Source organism: Phalacrocorax carbo, chromosome 2 (assembly GCF_963921805.1).
Source record: "Phalacrocorax carbo chromosome 2, bPhaCar2.1, whole genome shotgun sequence".
Classification (NCBI taxonomy): Eukaryota; Metazoa; Chordata; class Aves; order Suliformes; family Phalacrocoracidae; genus Phalacrocorax; species Phalacrocorax carbo.
Genome location: NC_087514.1, coordinates 158,264,269 through 158,286,951, shown reverse-complemented (window position 1 = coordinate 158,286,951; position 22,683 = coordinate 158,264,269). Strand labels below are relative to the sequence as shown.

Here is a 22,683-nt window from a genome sequence, read left to right as displayed (position 1 = left end):
AAGAGCTGCTTATTCATTCAGTGCCGACTACATTGGACATTATACTGAAGTGCCATGATGTACCAGGTCGAATTGCTTGTGTCATTGGAACTCCAAAATTGACTGCACTACCAAAAAGCCCAACATCTACTCAATACTGTATTATCTGTAAGTCCCAATATGGCATGACTTCTTTTCATCACAGGCCTGCAGCAGCAGTTTACCTTCCACTAATTAGCTATGATGCTCCACCAGCCTCTGGTCCTCAAAGTCACAGTTTTCATCATGGGGAGAAACAAGGACACAAATTTTGGTTCTCATTCTTAGAATTCCCTGTGACAATTTTTAAACAGACACTGCTTGTTATGCGTAGCGTTGAAAGCAAACCCAGTTTGTGTCAAGAACCTGGGCTCTTCCAATTTATATCTCCCTGCTTGTGTCAAATGCAAGCCTTTTACCAATTACTTTCCTTCCCCATTTTGATCACAATATTTACACAAAAATTACACACTATGTGATAGGCAAGAGGCCAAGAAAGTCCCTAAAAAATCCTTTAGAATTATGCTATCCAATGACCATTATCCTACTACGCCTGCATTTTGAAGTTTGTTAATCTGCTTTCAAAAAATATTTTTTATTAAAAACTATGTTTATTACAGTAAAGTACCATGGGTTATCAAGATAAATCTTTTACATCGTTGCTTTAAGACAAACTTTAAAGTTTTACCAGACCTGTTGCCCTAAGCCCACGCTGACCAATGTTAATTTATTTCCTTCAGAGCTCTGCAACAGCCATTACATTATACAAAGGTAATCCTTTACAGTCAAAGCAGTTGCACACAAAAAATAGGATTATGCAAGTTAACTGAGAGAGATGAATGAAGGTCTTCTCATAAAGTGACCTTAACTAAAAGCTAGGGGATAATGTCAAACACGTCATGCTCACATCGTATATCTGTCTCAATCAACAATGGAACTTCTCTGAAAATATTTTCCGCATAAAAATTGATGGGCAGATTTACACACCTCTGGCCCACTAATCTGCTCCCCTGGAGCTTCAAAACTCAACACCAAAAATCACAGAATGGCCATTTTTAATCCTACACCAGCAGTCATTGTGTATTTCCTTATTTGGTAGGTCTGACTTTACCTTAACTGCCACCAGCAGAGGGGCACTCTAGGAAGTGCCTGGGTTTTGTTTACCAAGGTCACAACTCTGGCAAGCAGTAATCGGTGAAAACCAGCCCCAGTACCTTTCAGTACACTGGAGACTGAATCCGCAGTTAATAAACACCTACAGCTCACAATTAGTCCTCTAAATCTAAGCAAATACTACTCAGGGTTCTAAAGAGTAGGAGCTTCATGAGTCAGATGTAGTAACAACACATATGTAGTATATGTGCATTATCTTCTTAGTATCAAGTATGTTTCAAGCCTTTCTTCTATGGCCAAGGATCATGAATGCATAGTTTGATCGAAAGTGATTATATCCAGGACAGATTTTACTTGGCCAGTTACTAAGATTCTGTATATTCTGTACAGGGATTTTCTGAACATGTAGTGCTTGGGGCAGGGGGAAGCGCATCACAACAAAGCAGCTGAGGCTTCCACTAAACTAATTTTAGGGAATAAGGTACTTGAAACATAAAAAGAAATACGTCACCTTTTGTGTGGGTTGACTTTTTATTTTGGAGTAATGCTCAGCAGCTCTGTGCTCTCTAAAGGCTGAAAATCTAACTGCAGATCACTAAGATCAAGACTGTACCTCAGGTCTCAACTCTTCAAAAAATAACACAAAGCTATGTGTTCTCACCTGAACTTACAGAAACTTCCACCAAAAAAAGTTTCCTGTGAGTTGTAACAGAACTTTAACAGTAGCACATCAAGGTACCAATGCTGGAGAAAGGAAATGTTCCAGTACAAAGGAAGTATTCAGTGTTGTTTTACCTAATGCCTTCAGGAGCTCCTCTCGCACAGCAGAAGTAAACTTTCTGACCAGACATAATGTTGTCATGATGGCAAAGAGCAAGTTGTAAGATAACACAATATAGAAGTTTCCCAGCCAGTTAAACCTTCCAAAGTCTCCAAGCAGATCAAATCTGGTGATTCCTGTAAAAAATCGCATTTAAGATTTACATCAAAATCTTCATTACATTTTTTAAGAAACAGAAATCTGATTTTATTACTTTTTACATATGGAAGCCAAATTCTTTCAGACAACACACTACAAGACACATGGTTAAACACACAAGACAATGTTCTCAAGGTCATTTTCCATTTCACTGACCACTATAAAACTCTAAGACACACATCAGAATATTCAAGTTTTCTAGTAAAATGCTTGAACAATGTCAGTTGAAGTAAATGGTCTATATTTTAGGTAGGAATTCTGCTTTTATATTTTAATAAATATAACTAGGAAAAAAATCATTTTTAGTATGAAAACCGCTTGAAATATCAGTTTCTACAAAATCTGTATCTATTCCAGAAAAGGATGAAATGCACCGTGGGTGTTCCGTATAAAAAATACAGGTAGCAAAAAGCCCTTCCACGAGAGCCACAACATCTTATAGTAAACACTAAGCCTTTGCAAGTGGATTTTTTTTCGGAGCCACTGCTTTTGAAACCGAAGTTTAAAGACATCTTCCCAGCTGCAGCCTTTCTCCTACACTTACCCACCATTACAGCCACAGAGCATCTGCACAGAAGGAAAAGAGTTTGGCTGAAAGACAGTGCTGACAGGTCGTCTTCAGTGGACCTCACAACACCGACACTTAGGCTTTGTGCTGATCAAAGGCCAGTCAATCGCGAAAGCTAAGTGAGCAAAGCTTTTCCGAAACGTGGAAGTCTTTACAAGCTATAGGGTCCATCCCCGAAGGCAGAAGAGGAAGAACCACAGGTTGTTCCTTTGCCAGGTCTGCATCAAGGACTGCACTGAATAAAGGGCAGAATATTGAGATAACACCCAAATAACAGTTGTCTAGGATCGATCAACCATTATATATGAGCCAAAAAACTTCTGGCACAGATGATGTCAGTGATGCACGCTCTCAGGGAAGAGAGCAACAGTGCAAAGGAAAGACGCTTACCTTGCCCCAGACTGAAATGGCAGCTGAAAATTAGGCAATCAGAAAATAACCCTGTCTCTGAAGTTCCATCATCTTATTTTGAAAGGGTTTGGGGGCTTTTAAGAACTGACTTCAACAGTGATAACAAATGAAGAGAGACAGAATTACGGGTCAGTTACCTTCCTTTCAAGGGTAAACCTAGCACTTAGTCTCATCATACCTTGCCCCCCAAAACTTACAGCCAGTTATCACACATGCTTCTTGTACTCAGCAACAGTCAATTAAATAAAAAGTAGGGTAATCAAATTTAGTATCTAAGAAAAACATGCCAAAAAAAAAAAAGGAAATAAAAACAACCTGAACCTGATCAAAACAGCAAAAGAGGGATAAAATAGCATAGATGAAAAATAGCAGTAGCAGGGTCTTAGCACAAGAAGCAGAGAGGCTCTTAGCACAAGAAGAAGAAACTGGCTGACAATCAACTGGTAAACTGATGAAGGATAGTAAACACAGAACTGCCTTCACACTTGAAGCCAAACAGACACTGTCCTTAGGAATCTTCTCAAAGCAGCAGAGTGTTTTAGCGAGACTGCAGAGCTACAAGTAAATTGAGAGAGTTGAGTTTGAGCACACAGGCTTCCAGACCTTTAAAAGAAACTGCGCAAAGAGCTCTTCGGAGAAGCAAAAATGCTCCTTGATACAAAGGGGTTCAGAAGAATAGCTAGTAATGGAGCCAGCGTTACAAGGACAAACAAAAATGACGCCTGACGCTTCTGTTCGGGGGGGGGGGGGATATTGTCCACAAGTTACATTTATTTTCCTCGTACAAATAAAAAAGTCACTGTTCATCAGAAAAAAAAATCTGACACAGGATCATTTTCTAAGTTAGTGGGAGAAAAGCATTAAAAAGCTTTCACTGACTTTCTTACAGAAGTATCTACTCAGCCCACAGAAAAATATTCCCCAGGCTGCAATTTGAAAGACTACTCAGTGACTGACCAGAAAGCTGCATTTCTAGTGGATGCAAATACATATCCGATAAAGTTGGTGACAATGCACCAAATAAAATATTAAAGAATTGTTAAGGTTAAAAAAATACTATGTTTTTAAACTGTACATACAAATAAGCTTTAAACCACTGTTAACCATAACAATCAGGAGTAGTCTAGGAATATTTTTGTACATTAGAAAATTCAATTTTGTTCACGATTCCTTGGTTCTGTATTCCTGGCTATGAAGTGCTCTCCTCCCAGTTTGTTTCACAGCAGCAATAAGGTGCTGGTGGGAAACTTTTTTCAAGGGCTACTAAAAGGCTGAAAAGTTCTGGAAAATATGAGTTAACTTATTTTAGTAAAATATAAGTTATTTTAGTTCTAAAAGAACGACAGATTACAGGTGTCCAGCACCTACATATTCAATTAGAATGCTACGAAACACATTACAAAATTCTCATATTTCCATTTTTAAAAACTTGAAAAAGGTCAGTACATGCATTAGGTAACACTTGCTTTTTTATGTTTCCCATAATGACAAAGTCTAATCTCTTCTGTATAGTCTAGAAACTCGCTTTTTTAATAAAGCGAAAAGCCTATGAATCTGCTTAACATATTTATTTCTTTTCATCTATTCAGTGCCACAGGGCGGTAGCATGTAGTGCGACACATGTCGATATTTTTGCAAAGCACCACATGACTCACTGTACTCTAATACACTCTATTAATCCTGTTTGGACAGCTGTGACTGTGCATTTGTTAGCTGTGTGTTAATTGTTCCATCTTTTTTCTTCTTTTATTTATCTCTATGGCAAACCCTTCAGGAATTTCATTTGTTAGTCTTTTTTTTTTTTAAAGTGAGTTTTACCATTAATCTGTTTCCTATGAGATAACAATGCACCCAGCACGGATACTTACTTCCACAGAATCTGTTTATTAGCAACTGTTAATCTCAGAGATCATTAACAATGATTTTTTTTTTTTAAAACAAATGATAAATGCATTAACTTAGTGGACACAATACTAATGTTAATTCTACTCTAAACCACTAATTTTTCAACATAACACCTTGCTCTTTGTGCTAGAACTGTTTTACTTCTTAGACCTTTATCATACGGGCTATATTTTAAAACTGCACTACTTTAAATACTTGAACTGTTATTCTGCATTTTTGTGAAGTTTTACTACAGATTTTTAAAACATGAGCTCTAAAATGTATATTTTAAGATTCAACCCTCCAAAAAGCATTACAGGTTTGGTGTTTTTTGTTTGTTTGCTGTAGAAATGATCTAGTAAATGTAACAAAACTCATCATCTGCAGATATACTGTATTTTTTCACGCCGTGTATATTTTACCAGAAAATATTAACTACTCTTGATTCGACAGTATTCTGGCTGAAAACAAAATCAGCTACAGCAATACTGGGTACGTGTTACTGGTCTTCGGGCCTGAGCTTAAACTCCTAAGCTTGTGCTTAAGACTCGTACAGCCCGAGGTGAAGATTTTTGTTTTGTTCTGTTTAGTGTTCCTAATGAAATTCACATTAGCTGCAAGTATTCTGCACTACTTAAACGTGTAATAGCCTTGCAATTCAGGCTGAAGATTACCTAATTAAACAAAGTGAAGACACAAAACATCTTGTCTTTCCAACTAGTTAGAATAGTTTTTCCACTTCAAACGCTACTGTCGCTTCTTAACAATAACATCGGAACTTCCTCAGTTCTGTTATGCTGGTTTCCAAATTTTTATATTTGAAAACTGAAGTAACAAAGAATTCCAGCAGATTATTTTATGGAAAATGGAAGTAGCCTGGTGTCATTGCTGATAAGAAACTTGAAGAGTCATTAACTGTTTTTTAAAAAGACATTTGCACTCAACATTATCTCAAATTTTATACCTGAAATCCCCAAATGTATTTTTTCACAAAAACTGAGCACTGTAATTTCACAGTGGACATGAAACTATTGTATACTGCCCTGGACAAGCCGTCTCCTCCATATCTATTCTTCTCACTTTTTCCTCTCTTAAGTTTAAAATCTGATCTGCCTTTTTAAAAGAAAATATTCTCTAGAAAATGCTTAGCATCCTTTGTTTAGAATGTGTGTTCTGCAATTCCTGTATGTAGAATGTATGTTCAACAGCTCATGTTGGTGTAGAAGAGCAGGCCACGCACACATGCTCTTTCTATTGAAAGGGATGACAAATTAAATACATACTGTGAAAGGTACAGCTACAGGATGTTCTTTATTCCTTCTTGTTTTAAACTCAATTGAACATCCTTTATTACAATGTTTTATACCTCTATTTCACTTACCGAGTGTCCTTGACATCACTGGCAAAGCAGAGCTCAGCACCAAGATTGAGACACAGTTTCCAATGATCTGTTTGCAAATTACAAACATTTAAATTACAACATTTAAGTTATAAATCGGATTGCTGAAGAAAAAAAATTTTAAAAAAACAGCAGTCAAGATGAAAAAGAATTCCTAAAAGTTACATTCTTCAAATCAAACCTAAAGCAATTTACAACAAAATATTGTTAGCCTTGCTTACTTCTGTCACACTTCTCCATATGGTGTTCCAGAAGATTAATATGATCCAGGAGATGAGTTAAAAAAACCAGACAAATACATAATCATGTGCTTTTAATCAGTGTTACATACACTTAGATTCAAAATAATTCAAAACTACCGTGTTGCAAAGCATCAACTGTTTACTTAATTCCTGCAAACTTTGTAATAAAAGAACCATTCCATGGGCTTAGAATAGATGACTGATACATAAGCTTAAGCTTTGTATGTAACTGCTTGCAGGATTAGCATTATTTAAAAATTACAACAAAGAGCTTCCTTTCAATTGAATGGCTGTTGACTACTTTAAGTAGTACAAAAAAAAAATTCACAGCTGTTAGATTTTGTTCTAGTTTTTGTGAAGCCTTTAAGAGTAATAGAAACTTTCTCTAACAAAGGATCACTTTCTTCACCTCTAATTCTATCAGAATCCAAAAGGAAAAACCAGAAAACTTCTTGAAAGTAGGCAGGCATTTGTGCATTCACTAATTCTCTCTCCTCTCTTCCTGGTGTACTGTGAACAATCTCCTGAAAACATTAAGAGCATTCCAACTCCCTACTACCTGCCTACTATAACCACACTGGGTGTTTACCTACCTTCTCACTTCCAACAATTTATGGTAAAAATGTCTTTATCCATTACTTTAAAAAAAAACAATGAAACAGTGGAAAAAAATAATTACATTCAACATCTGTTCCTTGGTTACTGATCACCTCCCCTTGTCAGCTGTGGGAATATTTTGCTAAAAACCTAAGCATGTTCCTCCACATTAGGTAACAGCATTTGTTATTCTGAAGCCAGTGATAAATTGTAGAAAGTCAAATTATTCTCAGACTGCAAACGTTGCTGAATAGACCTCCTCAGTCTTAGTTTAATTATTCAAATTTGAATTACTTTGTCTGTATTACTTCTAGCAACCAAGTTCTTCAGATTTCAAACAAGCTCCCTGAAGTACAGTTAGCACAATCAAAGTTACTCATTAGCAATACGTTTCCTTTGAAAAAAGTTCTTTCACTAGCTTTTCTATAGCTAGTTAACAAGCTCTGCTATTCCCAGCTTTTTACAAGTGAATGGATGCCATCCAAACTAAACAGAGCACATCCTTTTTCCCACTCATTCAGCATTTTGAAAATCTTCCAGTTTGTGTTTACGCAGCTTACAAACAAATACTGATCACTGCAAATGAGCCATTCAGGGCAATTACTAACTCAAAGAGTCAGTTTGTCTTGGGTGGCAAGAAAGAGAGGAGGGGGCCATCCCCAGCACAGACTTCACCTTACCTTTGTCATAGTTGTGTCATCCTTCCTGGGAGTAAAATTTTCAAAAAAACGAAGACTGTAGAAGCCGACGACAGAGGATACCATAAGATAGCTGTGAGAATCAAGGAAAAAGGAACCTCCAAGGAATGCAAGATTCACTCAAGTTCTCAGCAGTCTCCTAGAAGTCTTAACACCCAAATGAAAAAAAACCAAAAACACTTTGAGTGCTTGAGAAGGACTGACCCATCTCTTTCTTCTTTCCAGGCAAGTGTCTTCGTAAATTACCAGTGTCCCAGAAAACTAGACAGAATACTTGTTGACAGACAGAATTCTTAAAGAAAGGATACAAAATCAAAATGATTTCAAGTGCTGCTCCCACAAAACCAAAGGTGGATAGGGAGGCATTTCCTATTCCAGGCCCCTACAAGGAAAAAAAATACTTTGCATAATTTAAGAAGATACATGGAACTGTTCATGAAGTCAACTTCTATCAGGACCAGAAAAACCAAACCTCTTACATGACACATAGCCTTTTCTCAACTCAGTATTTAAGGGGCATTCTGATGTAATCTGCAAGTCTCCCACCCTACGCAATTGCACCAGCCAGCTTTCAAATTGAGCGAAGCGTACTACTAAGACAGAAGGTATAATGATTCACATTTTATGTACACTGCATCTACCCACCAAGCGGCATTTTATACATACTCCATTACTTCGGAAACTAAATAAGAGGTCTCAAAAGACGACACATCTAGTTGTTCGCAATACTACAGGCGGAGTGGCCATCACCACTGAACGCCTTTTACAGCTCTGCAAGCTCATACACAGCTCTATGCAGGGGAAAGCATTACCAAGTTAATCAAAAACCCCTCAAGGTTGAGGCTCATTAGTTTCCATGTTATTAAAGCAGAAGATCTCACTTGCACTTTTAAGGGCTCCAAAGCTTTACTAAAGTGATGGAAATCATAAGAGAAGTTTACTTTACCCCTGATCCCTTTGGCATTGCAGTCTCATCAACCAACAGGTAAAGAATGTTGAAAGCAACTAAGAGGACTGAGAATGACTGTAAAGAAGTAGAAACAGTCAGGTTATTTAAAAGTATTCCACATTATTAAAATGTATACATTCATCCTCACCAGATTTTATAACCTTAAGTTCTTTTAAAACGGTCAAGAAAATAATATCAAATTTGTTGCTTAAACACATCACTCAAATTTTAAAACTCTTCCCCCAAGTGACTGAAGACTTCATCATACTTTGTTGGGGAAAAAGAAAAAAGAAAAACAAAAGAAAACAAAAATTCTTACCGTCTCAATCAGTAGCAATATCATAACAGCTGGGTAGACTAAATTCCTTTCCCAAGCAGAAGCTTTCTTCCGCCGTTCTATTCAGAAGAGAAGAACAGCAGATTAATATCATAGATCACCTTAGAATAAAACAAGTAAAAATCATTCAGCTATCTACAAGGTCTTCTTAGAACTATAGGTAACAAAAGGAATCTTATCTCGAACTGACACCAACAAGTTCATAAAAATATCCACCCTGAAGAGCAGTACAAAGCAATGCCAGAAATACGAAGCCTCTCTAGAGAAAAGCTGAGGAGACCGAGACAAGCAGATTCTTGTTTACAGGCATGTTTCACCATAACCTTTTTTCCCCTGGCATACAGCAGTCCTGCAAAGTTTAAAATGTACGGAATTTAAAAATATGCTGTGTACTTGTGTATTTTAGTATGACCTAACAGGACAGAAGGGATTTTCAAGTGTTCAAATAGTATTTTCCTCTTACAACGTAAGGCAAGAAAGACAAAACTCACAGGACATCACTAGTATGTCTAAAAATAAAACCCAACAACTTTGTCTTACCAGTCTTAGTTTTGCACATAACACACTGATAGATGCAAAATCATGCAAGCCTTTGAATAGGTGAGGAGATTCCTGTGGAGTGGCTGCCATTACCAGAAGTATCACTTTTCAGTTTTAAGACACAAACCTGCTAAGAATTATTTTACTGTTCTTAAAAACAATTTGACCTTTACAGAAATAATTCAAGAACAGAGAGGAAAGTAGTGCCTTAGATTATCTCAAATAATCATAAACATATTATATATGAAAAGACCATGCTGTTGAGCTCCATGCAAGGAAGTCAAGAGAGTTACAATTTCTCTAAAATGATGTTAAAAATAAGATCCAAATCAGACTCTGCTTAAAATTTTTTGTTAGATGGGTGCAATGATTCCATGTAACGTATTTGTAGAAACTATGAAAATTTGAAAGGACTGCAAATGCACAAATCTGGTTAAGAACAAAGCGTAATCAATCAAGTGACTGCTACAAGCAAAACATAGCATCTTAAGGACATTTATTAAACTGCAATCCACATGAAACAGTAGAAAAAGTTATTACCTAGATTCGTTTTCTTGCTTTTCACTTTTTCAAGTTCACGTTCCAACTCCGCTGCCCGATATTCCACTGTGGAAGAGACACCTTTTAAAAGAGAAGACAGTATTCTTTTGGATGAGACTAACCATAGTACTCTAAGACACACTGACAATTCAGATTTAGGAAGCATCACATTAACAGTTGTGGTTTTAAACTGCAGGTGTTTCTCTGAGACTCTTCAACTACTTTTCAAAAAACAGAGGCTTAGTCAAGAACCCTCTAATTCTGTCTAACCAGAAGAGTTCAACACATCAGACGTTTCACAGTGTGGCCTTCTGTGGCCTATTATGTTGACCAGCTTCTGCAAGAACTAAGAGAGCAGCTACTGCTGAACTGTCTCACAGGTCCAAAAAACAGTTATGGTGTGGCAGCCTGACACACGATGTCTCAAATGCTTCATTCTTCATACATGAATCATACAGAGATACAAGAAGTGAAGAATCTCTGGATCCCCTCCAAGGGCATTAGTATTGAGCAACTTAAAGACAAAGTGGAGCTTTGCCTCCAAACTAAGTAAGCTGGTGGCTGGACCTCCACTTTCAGCTTCTGCCCCTCCCTCCCTTTCCCTCATCCTTTTTACTCAGCAGACTCAGCTGTTGACGTATCTTCTGCTCGTATCAGTTTGCCTGGTTTGGTCGGTCTCTCTGTGCCGCAGAGCTCCCTCTGACAGTCACGATCAGATCTCCCTCACAACCACCCATGAGACTATATTCTTTCACTTTCCTTTTTACAGATTACAGCACACACATGTCACAGGCAACTCCTCAAACTCTCTCCTCTACACCAGCTGAAAACTGACAAGAATAATATTAATTCCCCACTCCCTTGATAATTTTCTGCCTAAAAGATGCCCAGCGACTCTTCCTCCTACCCCTGCATCGGCGCTAGGAAACCCGTGCCATTTTCTCTCTCCATCCTTTTTGTCTTCAACCTCCCGTTCTCTTCCAACCACCCATCTTTTCCACTGTAAGTACCCTGCAGTTTCTCTCGATTCCAGTCCCTCTACAAACGCTGCGCAGTGTTCAAGCAATGATACAGCTGTGAAATCCTGACTGGAGATCTGCTGTTTCAGTTCTGATCTCATTATTTCTACTTTAGCTTTTACTCTTTGCAATCACAAACTGGAAATATTCTTCCCGGGATAAGTTCTAAACACTCTCCACTCATCTTTGTCCCACTTTCATCTTTTTTATTTCTGAATAATCTCACCTGAAAATAAGTTAAGAGGGCTCGTATTTTTCCCTGTCTACTCCAGGCCAACCTCACTCTGTGAAAGCACTCTGTGGCAGTGACTGTTCAAGGTCTGAATAAACCAAGCCCTCTCTGTTATCTTTTTCTATTTTCATTGACACCCCCCACTTGTGGGCCATTCCCTACCCTCAGCCTCACCTTTGATTGCAGGCTAACCTGTAAAAGCACCATGCCCCAGATACTGTTTTTTTAAACACTCTCTAGTAAATTTCTATGAGTTTAATAGCCTTGTCCAGGCTTTTATCTCATATCTTGATCATTTGCCTACAAAAACTAAATAGTGCTTAGCTTGCTGGCACACTAACACTACTTTATAGTCCAGTCTCATCATTTCCTTATTTTCTGTTTGTCTGCTCATCCATCCAGCAATCTTAGTACAAGATAAGCTGGTAAATTGCTCATCCCATCCAGCCCCCACATTCTCGATGTTCCAGCACAGTGAAGCCCTACCTGAAAAACAAGATATACAAGAGTATTTTTTGAACTTTTTTTAAACTTCTGCTTTCTATTTCAGAGTATCAGTACTAACTTGTTCAATGCATTCAAATTATCAATGAGGCATCCAACTGTTTCAAAAATTAATTTTTAAATGTTTAATTACCTGCTCCTTTCACAAACATTTTTGTATATAACACAACCCCATCCTATGCCTAAACATTTATCTTGGATATCAGTGATATAATGTATATGTGGTAATATTTACAGTGCCTTCAAATATATAAGTATTTCAAATCCCAGGACCAACCAATAAGATCTACAAATGCTGTTTTGTAACAACTTCTATTTACTTGAAGTACCTGCAATATGAACGTCACTTTAATTTCTCAGTGGTTTTTAAGTAAGTAATCATAATGAGGGGTTTTAGAGAAAGTTTAAAAAAAGACACCACAAATCTCATTATCATTATAAAAATAAACTTTTGTGCTGATATTCCCTCCAAAAAGTCTAGAACATCTGTTTTATGGAATGACTAATTACTATGAGATGAGAAAAAGGACAGCTACAGAGCTCAGTGGAAAGTCTCAAGAACTTTAATGGAAGCAGTTGAAAGAGTAAGAAAACTCAGCTTAGCATGTGACATCATCATCTTCTCCATAACTGATTTAGGGGTCCCTGAGGAAAAGCTTTATTCAAGATCTATGTTGTTTCCTTCCCTTGATATAAAAATCCAAGCTTAAAACTCTGTGATTCATGGGAGTCTTTCCAACAAGGTCAGTGTGATCACATTAGGTCCCTAAGACACACTTCAGCAGAAATTCTGATTCACATTTAAGTGCTGTTGTAGTTCCTCCTTAAAAATAGCAGCAAACAACAGGCTGCTATACAAAAGGATATTTTACAAGAGGGGAAGGCAAAGTTTCAGATCAGTCAAAAGAGTATTTGAAAAGGATGCAACTAAATTCTTAAAAGCTCTATAACATTAGCTTTATTTCAAACACGCACAAAGTTCAATGTCAGCACTGTCTAGCCAATAAATCAAATTGGTAGACGAGACTTGTTTGGACTAGCAATGAAAAGTTAGAAGGGATTCTCCAAGAAAGCCACAAAGCAGCTCATTTAAGGTCAATTTAACGGTATTATTCTGTTTTTCTTCCAGCCCCGACATAAGATGCAGTACCTCAAAGGAAACTGTAAGAGTATCTATTTGCATTCCCCCTAGGTGATTGGCAGTTCAGCACCAATTAGTTCAAAATTACACTGTTACTAGCGTGCAATAAAAACAACACCTTTCATCTTTCTTACCTATGTAAGGATACCTTCAGAGCCAATAACTTTGATCAAGTAAGTATTTTTTGATCCTACCCCACCCGTCTCTTTGGATTCAGGAAAACTAATAGCTGAAGGCAACTTTTTTCTTTTAATATAAAAAAGTCCCAGCTTTATTCTTCGACTGTAGGAGTGATGTGGGTACTGAAACATAATACACTGGAAACAAACATTTTCCCAAAGCCCAGTATCTCTTCAATAGATAAAAATACTAGGGTAGATAACACGATCAAACTTTCCCCTCCCTCCTCCTCCGATTTTCAGTTACACACTGCAGACATCTGAGAAGGAAGAAAATCAGCTTCCGCAAAGATGATATGCAGTTTCACAGTGACATTTATTTTCAAATACGAAAAGCTTTACAGAATACTCTCAGTTGCATCACCGCCACAACAATAACATCTGTATGAATCAAGGGCACCAGCTCACACAGCTAAACTTTTTTACTCCTCTGAAAACAGAGGCTTTACCCAGCCTAGTCAGTGGGAACAGTGATTCATGTTACCTCCTTCCTATGTCCAAGCATCGTCTAAGGGAATATTAATTAGGACAGGGCAAAGCAGTGCTAGGAATGTGACAGCAATTATTCCACCAAGAAAAAAGAAAAATCGGCATTGACTATCAGCAAGTATTGCTTAAGCCTCTGTTCTGGTCCTCCTCAGTTTTAATAAAAATTCAACTCTTTGGTTATACATATAAATGGAGTATGGATTTCAGAACACTGCACTGCAAAATTGTCCGCAGGGTTACTTAAGCACATGTATTTTCACTACCACAACTGTGGAAGAGTTGCAATAGCCATGGCACAGGATGCGCGCAGCCAAATACATCTGCTCCAATGCAGCAACAAAAATACTTAAAACAACGTGTGTGTTAAGTCGCAGGTTATGGCCTCTAACATCACAGCACTACATTTACTGATGTAATTAGCACCACACCTCCATTTGTACACACCTTTTAGAAATGCAATAAATGTGATAAGCATAATTCTTCGTAGTTCTGGCAAAAATGGTATCTATTTTTCTTGCATAATTTGTACATATTAGACTTCTGGCAGAGATGAAGCTTTCCATGCTTGCCACATAAATGAGAACCATTCTTAAAATTACTTAATTACTCACAAAAATCTTGCAGAGTATCTTCTTGTGCATATAACATATTGCCCTCCACTTACATGCTCTATCCAAGTTCAGATTTTTATTTACTTTTCAGCTTAAGTCCATTAATTTTCTCTGTACACCGAACTACGGTGTTTCAGGCATTCCTTCAGATGGTGTCAATACCATTCCCTCAGCATGTGAAACAGAAGAATTCAGTTCCCTCTCCTGTCAAAGGAGATAAGCCCCACATCTTTCACCTCCCAAGAGCAGGCCGGTGAGAGCCCTGTGGAACATGGGTGGCTTGCAGTTCTACTTTACGTTGAATACTAAACGACTCGCTGACAGAGAATACAGTCTTTTGGCTAGTGGTTAGGGGAGCCACCTGCACACATCCTAAATCCAGATCCAATTAACGTATGGCTACTCACGAGTGACATTACTATATTCCAATATAAACAACTGTTGCATAGACTTCTATGCAGAAAACCAGTGCACAATCATCACCCAAATAATCACATTCTCCCCCTGAATAGCAGAAGCCACTCTGCACTGCTTCTAGTAGATACTTGAATAACTCTTGGGTCATTTATCTGTATCACTTTTCCTGTACATGAGCACAATCACCATGACAACATGAAATATTCAGTAACAAATATTTTACAGTTGCTAGCTAACACCAAACACACAGAACAATTATAATTACCCATCCCAGCTTCAAAAGACATTCACTGCATGCACCTTTTTGCGCGTCTATATGTGTATGCGTATATATACGCATGTCATTATAAAAACCTACACCTCCAAAACAGCAAAGGTAAATGTTACTTTTAAACTGAAGCCACGGCTGATTTTAGCACAAAGTAGTCACTACTCCTCCACATATTTTAAACGCTGGAATAAAGACGACCACCATGATCTACTGTTACCAAAGGTACTTTCCCTGATCACGCAACTTCGAACGGAGACTGAGACTTGAAAGAATGAAAGATTGAGATATATGACAGAAGACTGAAGAGTAAGAAAGGCAGGAAATGAAAATTAAGGCTAAAATAAGTCATAAGACAACACAACAATGGACGTGTCATGACGTGACTATTCTTTGGTTTTCCAACCTGAAGCAATTGTATAAACTGTGGATGGAGGGCTTACCCATGCAGTTAAAAGCAATTCAGAAGATAATTTCTACAGTACAATTTCCAGATTTATGGAATTGATATATTTTCCATGACTGGTGCCTGCCATGCTGCAACACTTACTCTTAGAAGCTAAAGCTTCATACTGCTTTTGAAATACTTAAAAACACCTCATCAAGAACTGCAAAATTGTAATACTAAATACAAGAAGTCTAAAACTGGTATAATTATTCATCGTAATTATTCATTAACAGAATTATTAAATTCACCAAATAGCTCCTAGAATAGAAAAGACTGCTGTAATGTTTAACGAATTGTTACCTAGGTTTCTAAATAATAATGAACTGAAACAGAAAAAATCCTCAAAATAGAAAACAAAACTCAATGAAGGCAGTTGAGCCTCTTACTAATATAAGTTCATTGTTCTTCAGCTAAGGCTAAAATACAGCCATTTACCATTCCAAACTGTTTTGCAGTACGGGTGGTGGGTCCGGTCAGCTACTCAATTTGCTTTCTCAGTCTCAGAATACTCAGATATTAGAGCTGATGAACATGTTAAAAACCAAAACAAAGCAAACCACACACACAGAGCCAATTTTGAACAACACAGTGAGCAATTAAATGGAAGCCTATAATGCTTGTAACACACTAAGATGTTGAAATTTTCTATTTTGAGAGAAGAGGCTATGTAATAGTGAGATCAGTACTCATGACCAGAACCACTCTAAATACCATATCTGAAGCAGTATCAGAACAAGCATACCATTAAGTCTCCTCTGAATTGCTTCTTCCTCTAAAGTGATGATATACATCTGCTCATCTAGGTCTTCAAGGATCTGTATTTGGAAACAGAAACATGAACTGACTGAGTATCAGAGTCACTTGTTTTTCTGACTGCACTATTCTAGTCAGGTTTGTTTTGTTCTGGTAACCTATATTTTAAATATATAGTCTCCAACTTTACAATAATGATACAAATAAGAACTCCATAAAGATTATTTCATTCTGTTACAGATCAATTTCTTTACTATAAGCAAACTTCCTGCTGAGTTTTCATTTCACATTAAAGCTCTTATGTTGTGTTCAGTTCCGATCTAAAGAGTAAGAGAACAGGGGAAGGGACAGCACATGTGACCTACATTCAAATCATTTCTAGGGAAAAAATTAACAACCTATCAACCTTCACACTCAATTTGATTTAAACAAAAATAACTGCTGAAAAGTGTATTAAAAAGTGACTTTTCACATAAGCTAATATTTCAAGCAAATATAAATTGCTATTAGAAGCCAAACCATATAAATGAAGTCTGTCTACCGTACTATCAGCTGCTTTGAATTTAAAGCTTACAGATAGCAAAATACTATATATTTTCTTGGTATTTTCAGGGTTGAACTAACTAATGAAAAGGAATGCAACACCTAAGTGCACCCGGATTTTAGTAAATACAAACTAGGGAACATGACAGCAAAGTCACTAGAGCACCTGCACATAGTACAAACTTCTCCCCTCCACAGCATTCACTACAAGAACAGTAGAGTATCTATATATAACAAGTTCTTCCAGATGTCAGCTACCTACATTTGACCCATTTATGTGTACCCCCATGTACCCTTCTTGTCCTCCAGCCTTGGTTCGGTCTTGTATCTTTTGCTCCAGAACTCAGAACAAGCCCCCACTTTTCAGGCATTTGCAAAACAGACGCAGCAGCCAATACTGGCAATAAATATTAGTACTAGGAACAGTTGTATCAGATGAAAATCAGAGGAAGTCAGTACTATTAAAAAAAATTTTTCTGCAGAAAAAAACAGGCTTTTGTACTATACAAAAAATTTTAAACAAGTACATAAATATTGACTATAGAAACTCTGATGAACTGAAGAAAGAATTCCGCAGAAGTACAACCATTCTAAAAGAAAGTACCCTAATGCCGTTTTACCTTCTAACTGACAGCACACACGGACAGATCTGTGTAACACTTACTGTTGGCTTCACCAGCAACTGACCCATTACTGTAAACATCCGTGAAAGTCCCACTGGCGTGCACACTGCAGAGGAAGAAAGATTATGCAAAACAGCAACTTGTAAGTCAAAGACCAGTTTTTCATTTGGATGCTCACTGTGCTATTCCACATATAGCCAAGTATGGTTTTGAAGAGAACTGAGAGAGCTTCAAACTCAAATACAAACTTTAAGACACATTGCTATCATATGAACTCTGAACAAGACAAGCATCTCTCCCCTCCAAGAGCATAAATGGGATTATTTTTGTCAACAAGGAACGCCATATAATCAGGTATCTTAAACTTGCTCAAGTAATTATTTATTCAAAGCACATGGCACCAGAGGCTATGTCTACACTAGCAAATTCAGCAGTGCCAGGATACATTCCTGGGCATTAAGACTTGATTGTCTGCACCAGGAAATTGCTAGAACTATCCCTGGCATGATTCGCCCTGGGCCAGTTAGCACTTTCCCAAACAACTCCCAGGTGCAGTTCTGGAGTTCATGCAGTCCAGGAACCATTACCATGAGGCGATACGTGCACAGCCACCTTCTGCAAACTGCAATATCACAGCTGGAATGACACTAGTTCGCCACTGGAGAAAATCTCAGCGCTTTTAATCTATTACCACAGGAGTATCTGTAAAGTCAGGAGCTGCTTTGCTCTGAAAGTTATACCGCAACTTCAGTTGACAGTAGGCTCAGCTACCAGATTTTAAGCTACTTTTCTATGAAATAACAATTGGCCCTTTTTGGTTATAGCCTGTGATAGTTCCCAGGTATGATGCATACAGGTTTGTTGAGAGAAAGGCTCAAACCATGGTAATAGAAAATTATCTGTAAAAAAAAAATCAATGGTTTAAGGAGAACAGCCTTCGAATTCTGAAGCGTGTAGGAGATGGGAGGAATTTTTAACAGCATGGATGAGGGTATACACTTACAGTTTCCATTATAATACCACAGTGTTGTCAAAATAGGGGAAACAAGATTTTATAGTGAGGATTAAATTTACTTTTATTAGCTAGTGTTTCACTACGACTACTATGTATTACAGGAAAAATACAAGAGTATTCAAAAAGGGTAACTTAAGCTAGTCTTCCTTTACTACAGATAAAGGCTGCAGGAAAAGGAGAAAGGAGAGAGAATGCGATGCTCCAAACCACCACTGCAATAAGCCTTACTCATACACTGCTTCAGCAATTAAGCTCCCTGAAGATCTAATGAAGCTTTACCCCAGCATCCACCCCTTTCCCACTGCTGTATGCTGCCCTTTCAGCTATGCAGATATAACAGCCTGGAGGGCCTTTAACTCCAGTGATTTGCTTGTATAAATTACAAGTAACTCTTCCAAAAATTGACGTTTAATTCCAATTATTTCAGTGAACTGGTATACAATAGCTCCAGAACACATGCTGTGTTTTTACCTCTGCTGAAAAAAACATACAAGACAGATGTTGGAAGTTTGCAAGCCAGTTTCCCCATTAAAACACTCAGCAACTGTTCTGAATCACACTCCTCAGCCACATGAGACATTCAGAAACACTTTTTAAAAAAAATCTTTTCCTCTCCCTCCATTAATGTGGATTTAAGAATCTCCCCATACAGAGAACCCAAGGAGACTCACGGAGGTCTCTATGAGCAACACCCTTCAGAGGCAGATCTGCTTACTTTTAAGGAAGTTTCAAACCATCACTCCCCACCCTTTCTCAACCATGACAGCCCTACAAGTGTTAGGTGTAAACCTATAAAGCCAGAAGAACAGGTGAAACCACGGTAATCTAGGAAGGGAGATGTTCTGTCCCCCTCTCAGCAATTTTTGAGAAGCTATAAATTCAGTCCTGCCCCGCCAATAAGTGGGATTTGGAGCCTTCCATCATCTTTCTTATTCCTCTGAACATGGATGATTGAATTCTGGCTAGGACCAGTTGGTGTAAGGTTGGTTTTTTACTGCAGTTCTTTTATATGCAATCGTATAACTGACCTCCAGAATGGCCAGATACCAGCTTTGTGACTGTGAAAGCTCATTACATTGTGTTCCAACTTCTGTCTATACAGGAAGATTTGCAATTTAAAAAAAGGAAGTAGGATGATCTACTCAATATAGGACAAACTCAGTGTTCCAAAATAACTTTCTCTCCATACTACTGACCTCCTGCAGACATTTAGTTTAAAAATTGTGCTTCTCTTTGCAGAATGGAGCCCCTATTTTTCAAATCCCTGCTTCAAAATGTTAACAATTGATTTTGGGTGAGGTGTGAAGTTCCTCAAAACCTCGAGGTGTGAGGCAGCATTTGTTCACAAACTTAAGAACCCAAACCTAACAAATTTACATCTAAATTTAGACTTAAGAATGGGAAAAAAGCCAAAAACTTGTTTTCACACTCAACTTTCAGAATCTCAATGAAAAACAGTTTCCTTTAATCTCTAAAAATCAAAAATACATAAAATCATTCATCTTTTTGAATAATCAGGAGAATACTTACACAGAAGTAACAAGCATCCCATCAGTGATATACAGGAATATAAATACGGGAGGTAGAATTCCCAGAGGTCTGTAAAGAAAATATTGAGCACAGCCTTAGCTGTGCTAAATAGGCCACTTATGTCACAAACACAACTGAACTAACTTCTTAAGCATTTGGCACTGAGCAATTGTATTTTCACGTATAAACTAAGAATTAGTCAGTTAATAATCCTGCAGGCAACTAAATCCCCAAGTACTTTAGGGGGAAATATATCTTCAGCTTTTATCACTTAAGTCACTTGTTTTTAACATACGTTGTGTCCACATGAGCACAGAACTTCTCAGCACGCTAAAAACTGGTTTAACAGGAAAATATAGCATTGACTAAATTAATACAGCTTCTTCACAACCTGTGCAATACTCAAATAGCATTTACTAGAAATACTTTTAATTGAAAACATGCATTTCTATAATTAAAATGAAACTAGCGTGGTGTTTTTTTAAATTCCATACCATACAAAGACTCCATACTGGCAGCATCATTGTCTATGAGTGCTGAAGCCACCCATACGATTCCAAGGATAAGCAGTGCAAGAAGAATAAGCATTACAAGGGTTTCCAAAATCCGTGCTCTGATGCCCTGTGGGCAGAAGAGGGGGGAGGGAGGAAAGAACACAGTAAGAACTTTGAATCAGGTATTTTCAAAGGTAAGAAAAATACAAATAAATAGCAGTTCCTTCTTCCTAAATATATACTCACATTTTATCATGTAGACAAAAGCGTAACATGTAATGCACATTTAAAAGGCAGTGCATAAAAAAGGAAGTACTTATGGCTTTATAGTGTCCAGATTGCATTTTTCCCCTTAAAACCATAGAAAAACGTTTAAATTGTGTATGCCTTACAGTTCTCATTAATCTCATCATTCCATAAAGTATTCTTTATACCATATGATTTTGTTCGAGCGTTTTTAAAAGATGGATTACTTTTCTAATACTTTCAGCAAAGAAAGTGGATTAGCAAATTTTTATCTATGATTCCAATCAAGGGAATGGAAAGCCAATTATGGCAAATAGCCAAATGGCCCAGCAACCATTAAACCCTGCGCAGGTACAATGCACCAATTTAGTTAAAATACATTCTTCAACTGCAACTGCTTCTGCACCATTCCTCACAGTCTTCAGAGCCCTCAAGCGTACGGTTGGAGTACTGCTCGCCCTCAGTCTGCCCACACGCTGCTGCAGCCGCATCCATCGCCTCCCACCTTCGCGTGCTCCAGCTGAAGGGAACGCATACGTCTCGCTTACACCACACACACAAATCACAGGTCTAGCAGCTTATATCACAGCATTTGCTTGGGTCTAAAAATGTAACAACGCTCTAATAGTGGAGTGTTAGATTTCCAAATGTAAATATACCAAATAATACACAATCATATTTGGTTTTTTTTAACCAGTGTTTTTAACACCAATTTTACTAATTTCAAGCAATAGAGCTATTGGGACACTTTCTTCAGACATCCTTGCCGTTAAGGGACCATCAGATTGCAGTTCACGTAACAACTTTACTTCTATTTTTGTTCATTGGCCAGTATACATCTCCACAAGCAAACCCAATCTCTTGTTTCTCACACAGGTTCACCCCAACTTGGGCATATTCCACTGAAAAATCTACTTTATAGTTAAAAGCAGAAAGTTTTACTTTATCGTTTGTCTACTTTTATCGCCTCCTCCCTCACTGCTTAGCACAAGAGGGCAACCTTTACATGACATTTACCCTGAAAATTATGCTCCCTACATAACCACTGCATCCAACCATGAATGAGGAGCTCAGGCACCCCAACCATGAGCAGCGACCTCCTCTAGCACACCAATTCCTCTCCGCCATCGGTCCTCTGCAGAACAGCTATGGCAGCAAGAACGAAAAACCAGACAAAGAGACTTTCGTGAAATTCCCCTTCAGGCTTAAGTGAGCAGATTAAGTCCAAGTCCATAAAGGATCTCAAAACACCCAATTTCAAATTACAGGTAGTATGGATAGGATATGGATTTACTCCTAGGATGTATTTTGTGTATAATAGAAGTGGCTTTGAGGTTGTTAAAAGTTATTAAAATGTTGGTTCTGTAGTGCTCAGAAACTAGCTTTCAGTCCTCCATGAGTTATTCTGAAGGTGAGCATCTTAGCCAAATAAGTGTATCTGAAGATTAAATAACCATGCATTTAATAGTAAAGTTTTGAAATTGAGCAATAAGTTACCAGGAAACAGAATACAGTCTAAGAACTGAGCACTGATATAGAGCCTTCACTTTACAACAGAGGAAAGTCACAGGACTAGGAAAAAACCCCAAAATATTCAAGGACGCATGCACAGAGATCTGCTTCAAGCTTTCCAAAAACCTTGAAGACTCCTTTCCTTTCCTAGGCAGAGGTAAATATAAAACTACCTTCTGGGCTTCTGAAAGCTTTAGCCACAGTAAGTGGATTCCTTACTTCCCTACTATGAAATACATGCACAAATCTCAGCCTCTATGACTCCGAGTTCTTCAGGAACAGATTCTTCTGACAAACCTAGAAAATATTTCACTTTACATGGTGACCCAAACACCAAATCCTCCTCCCTTGGATGGAACAGCACAATTGTCAAAACAGATAAAC

At 37.8% G+C, this 22,683-nt stretch overlaps 1 protein-coding gene across 3 annotated transcripts in view; it reads right to left on the bottom strand.

Annotated features, from left to right (window-relative positions):
* LMBR1 (limb development membrane protein 1) overlaps nucleotides 1-22,683 on the bottom strand; it is a 76,455-nt gene that overhangs the window by 7,573 nt on the left and 46,199 nt on the right. For 2 of the 3 annotated variants that reach the window (XM_064445026.1, XM_064445028.1), the window contains 11 exons: nucleotides 20,542-20,668; nucleotides 20,048-20,116; nucleotides 17,544-17,608; nucleotides 16,326-16,398; nucleotides 10,276-10,356; nucleotides 9,178-9,254; nucleotides 8,856-8,933; nucleotides 8,218-8,291; nucleotides 7,892-7,982; nucleotides 6,355-6,421; nucleotides 1,927-2,088 (listed from right to left, as the gene is read on the bottom strand). In XM_064445026.1, coding sequence (XP_064301096.1) covers nucleotides 1,927-2,088; nucleotides 6,355-6,421; nucleotides 7,892-7,982; nucleotides 8,218-8,291; nucleotides 8,856-8,933; nucleotides 9,178-9,254; nucleotides 10,276-10,356; nucleotides 16,326-16,398; nucleotides 17,544-17,608; nucleotides 20,048-20,116; nucleotides 20,542-20,668 — 964 coding nt within the window. The remainder of the gene's footprint in view (nucleotides 1-1,926; nucleotides 2,089-6,354; nucleotides 6,422-7,891; nucleotides 7,983-8,217; nucleotides 8,292-8,855; nucleotides 8,934-9,177; nucleotides 9,255-10,275; nucleotides 10,357-16,325; nucleotides 16,399-17,543; nucleotides 17,609-20,047; nucleotides 20,117-20,541; nucleotides 20,669-22,683) is intronic. The other variant, XM_064445027.1, reaches the window with a different exon arrangement.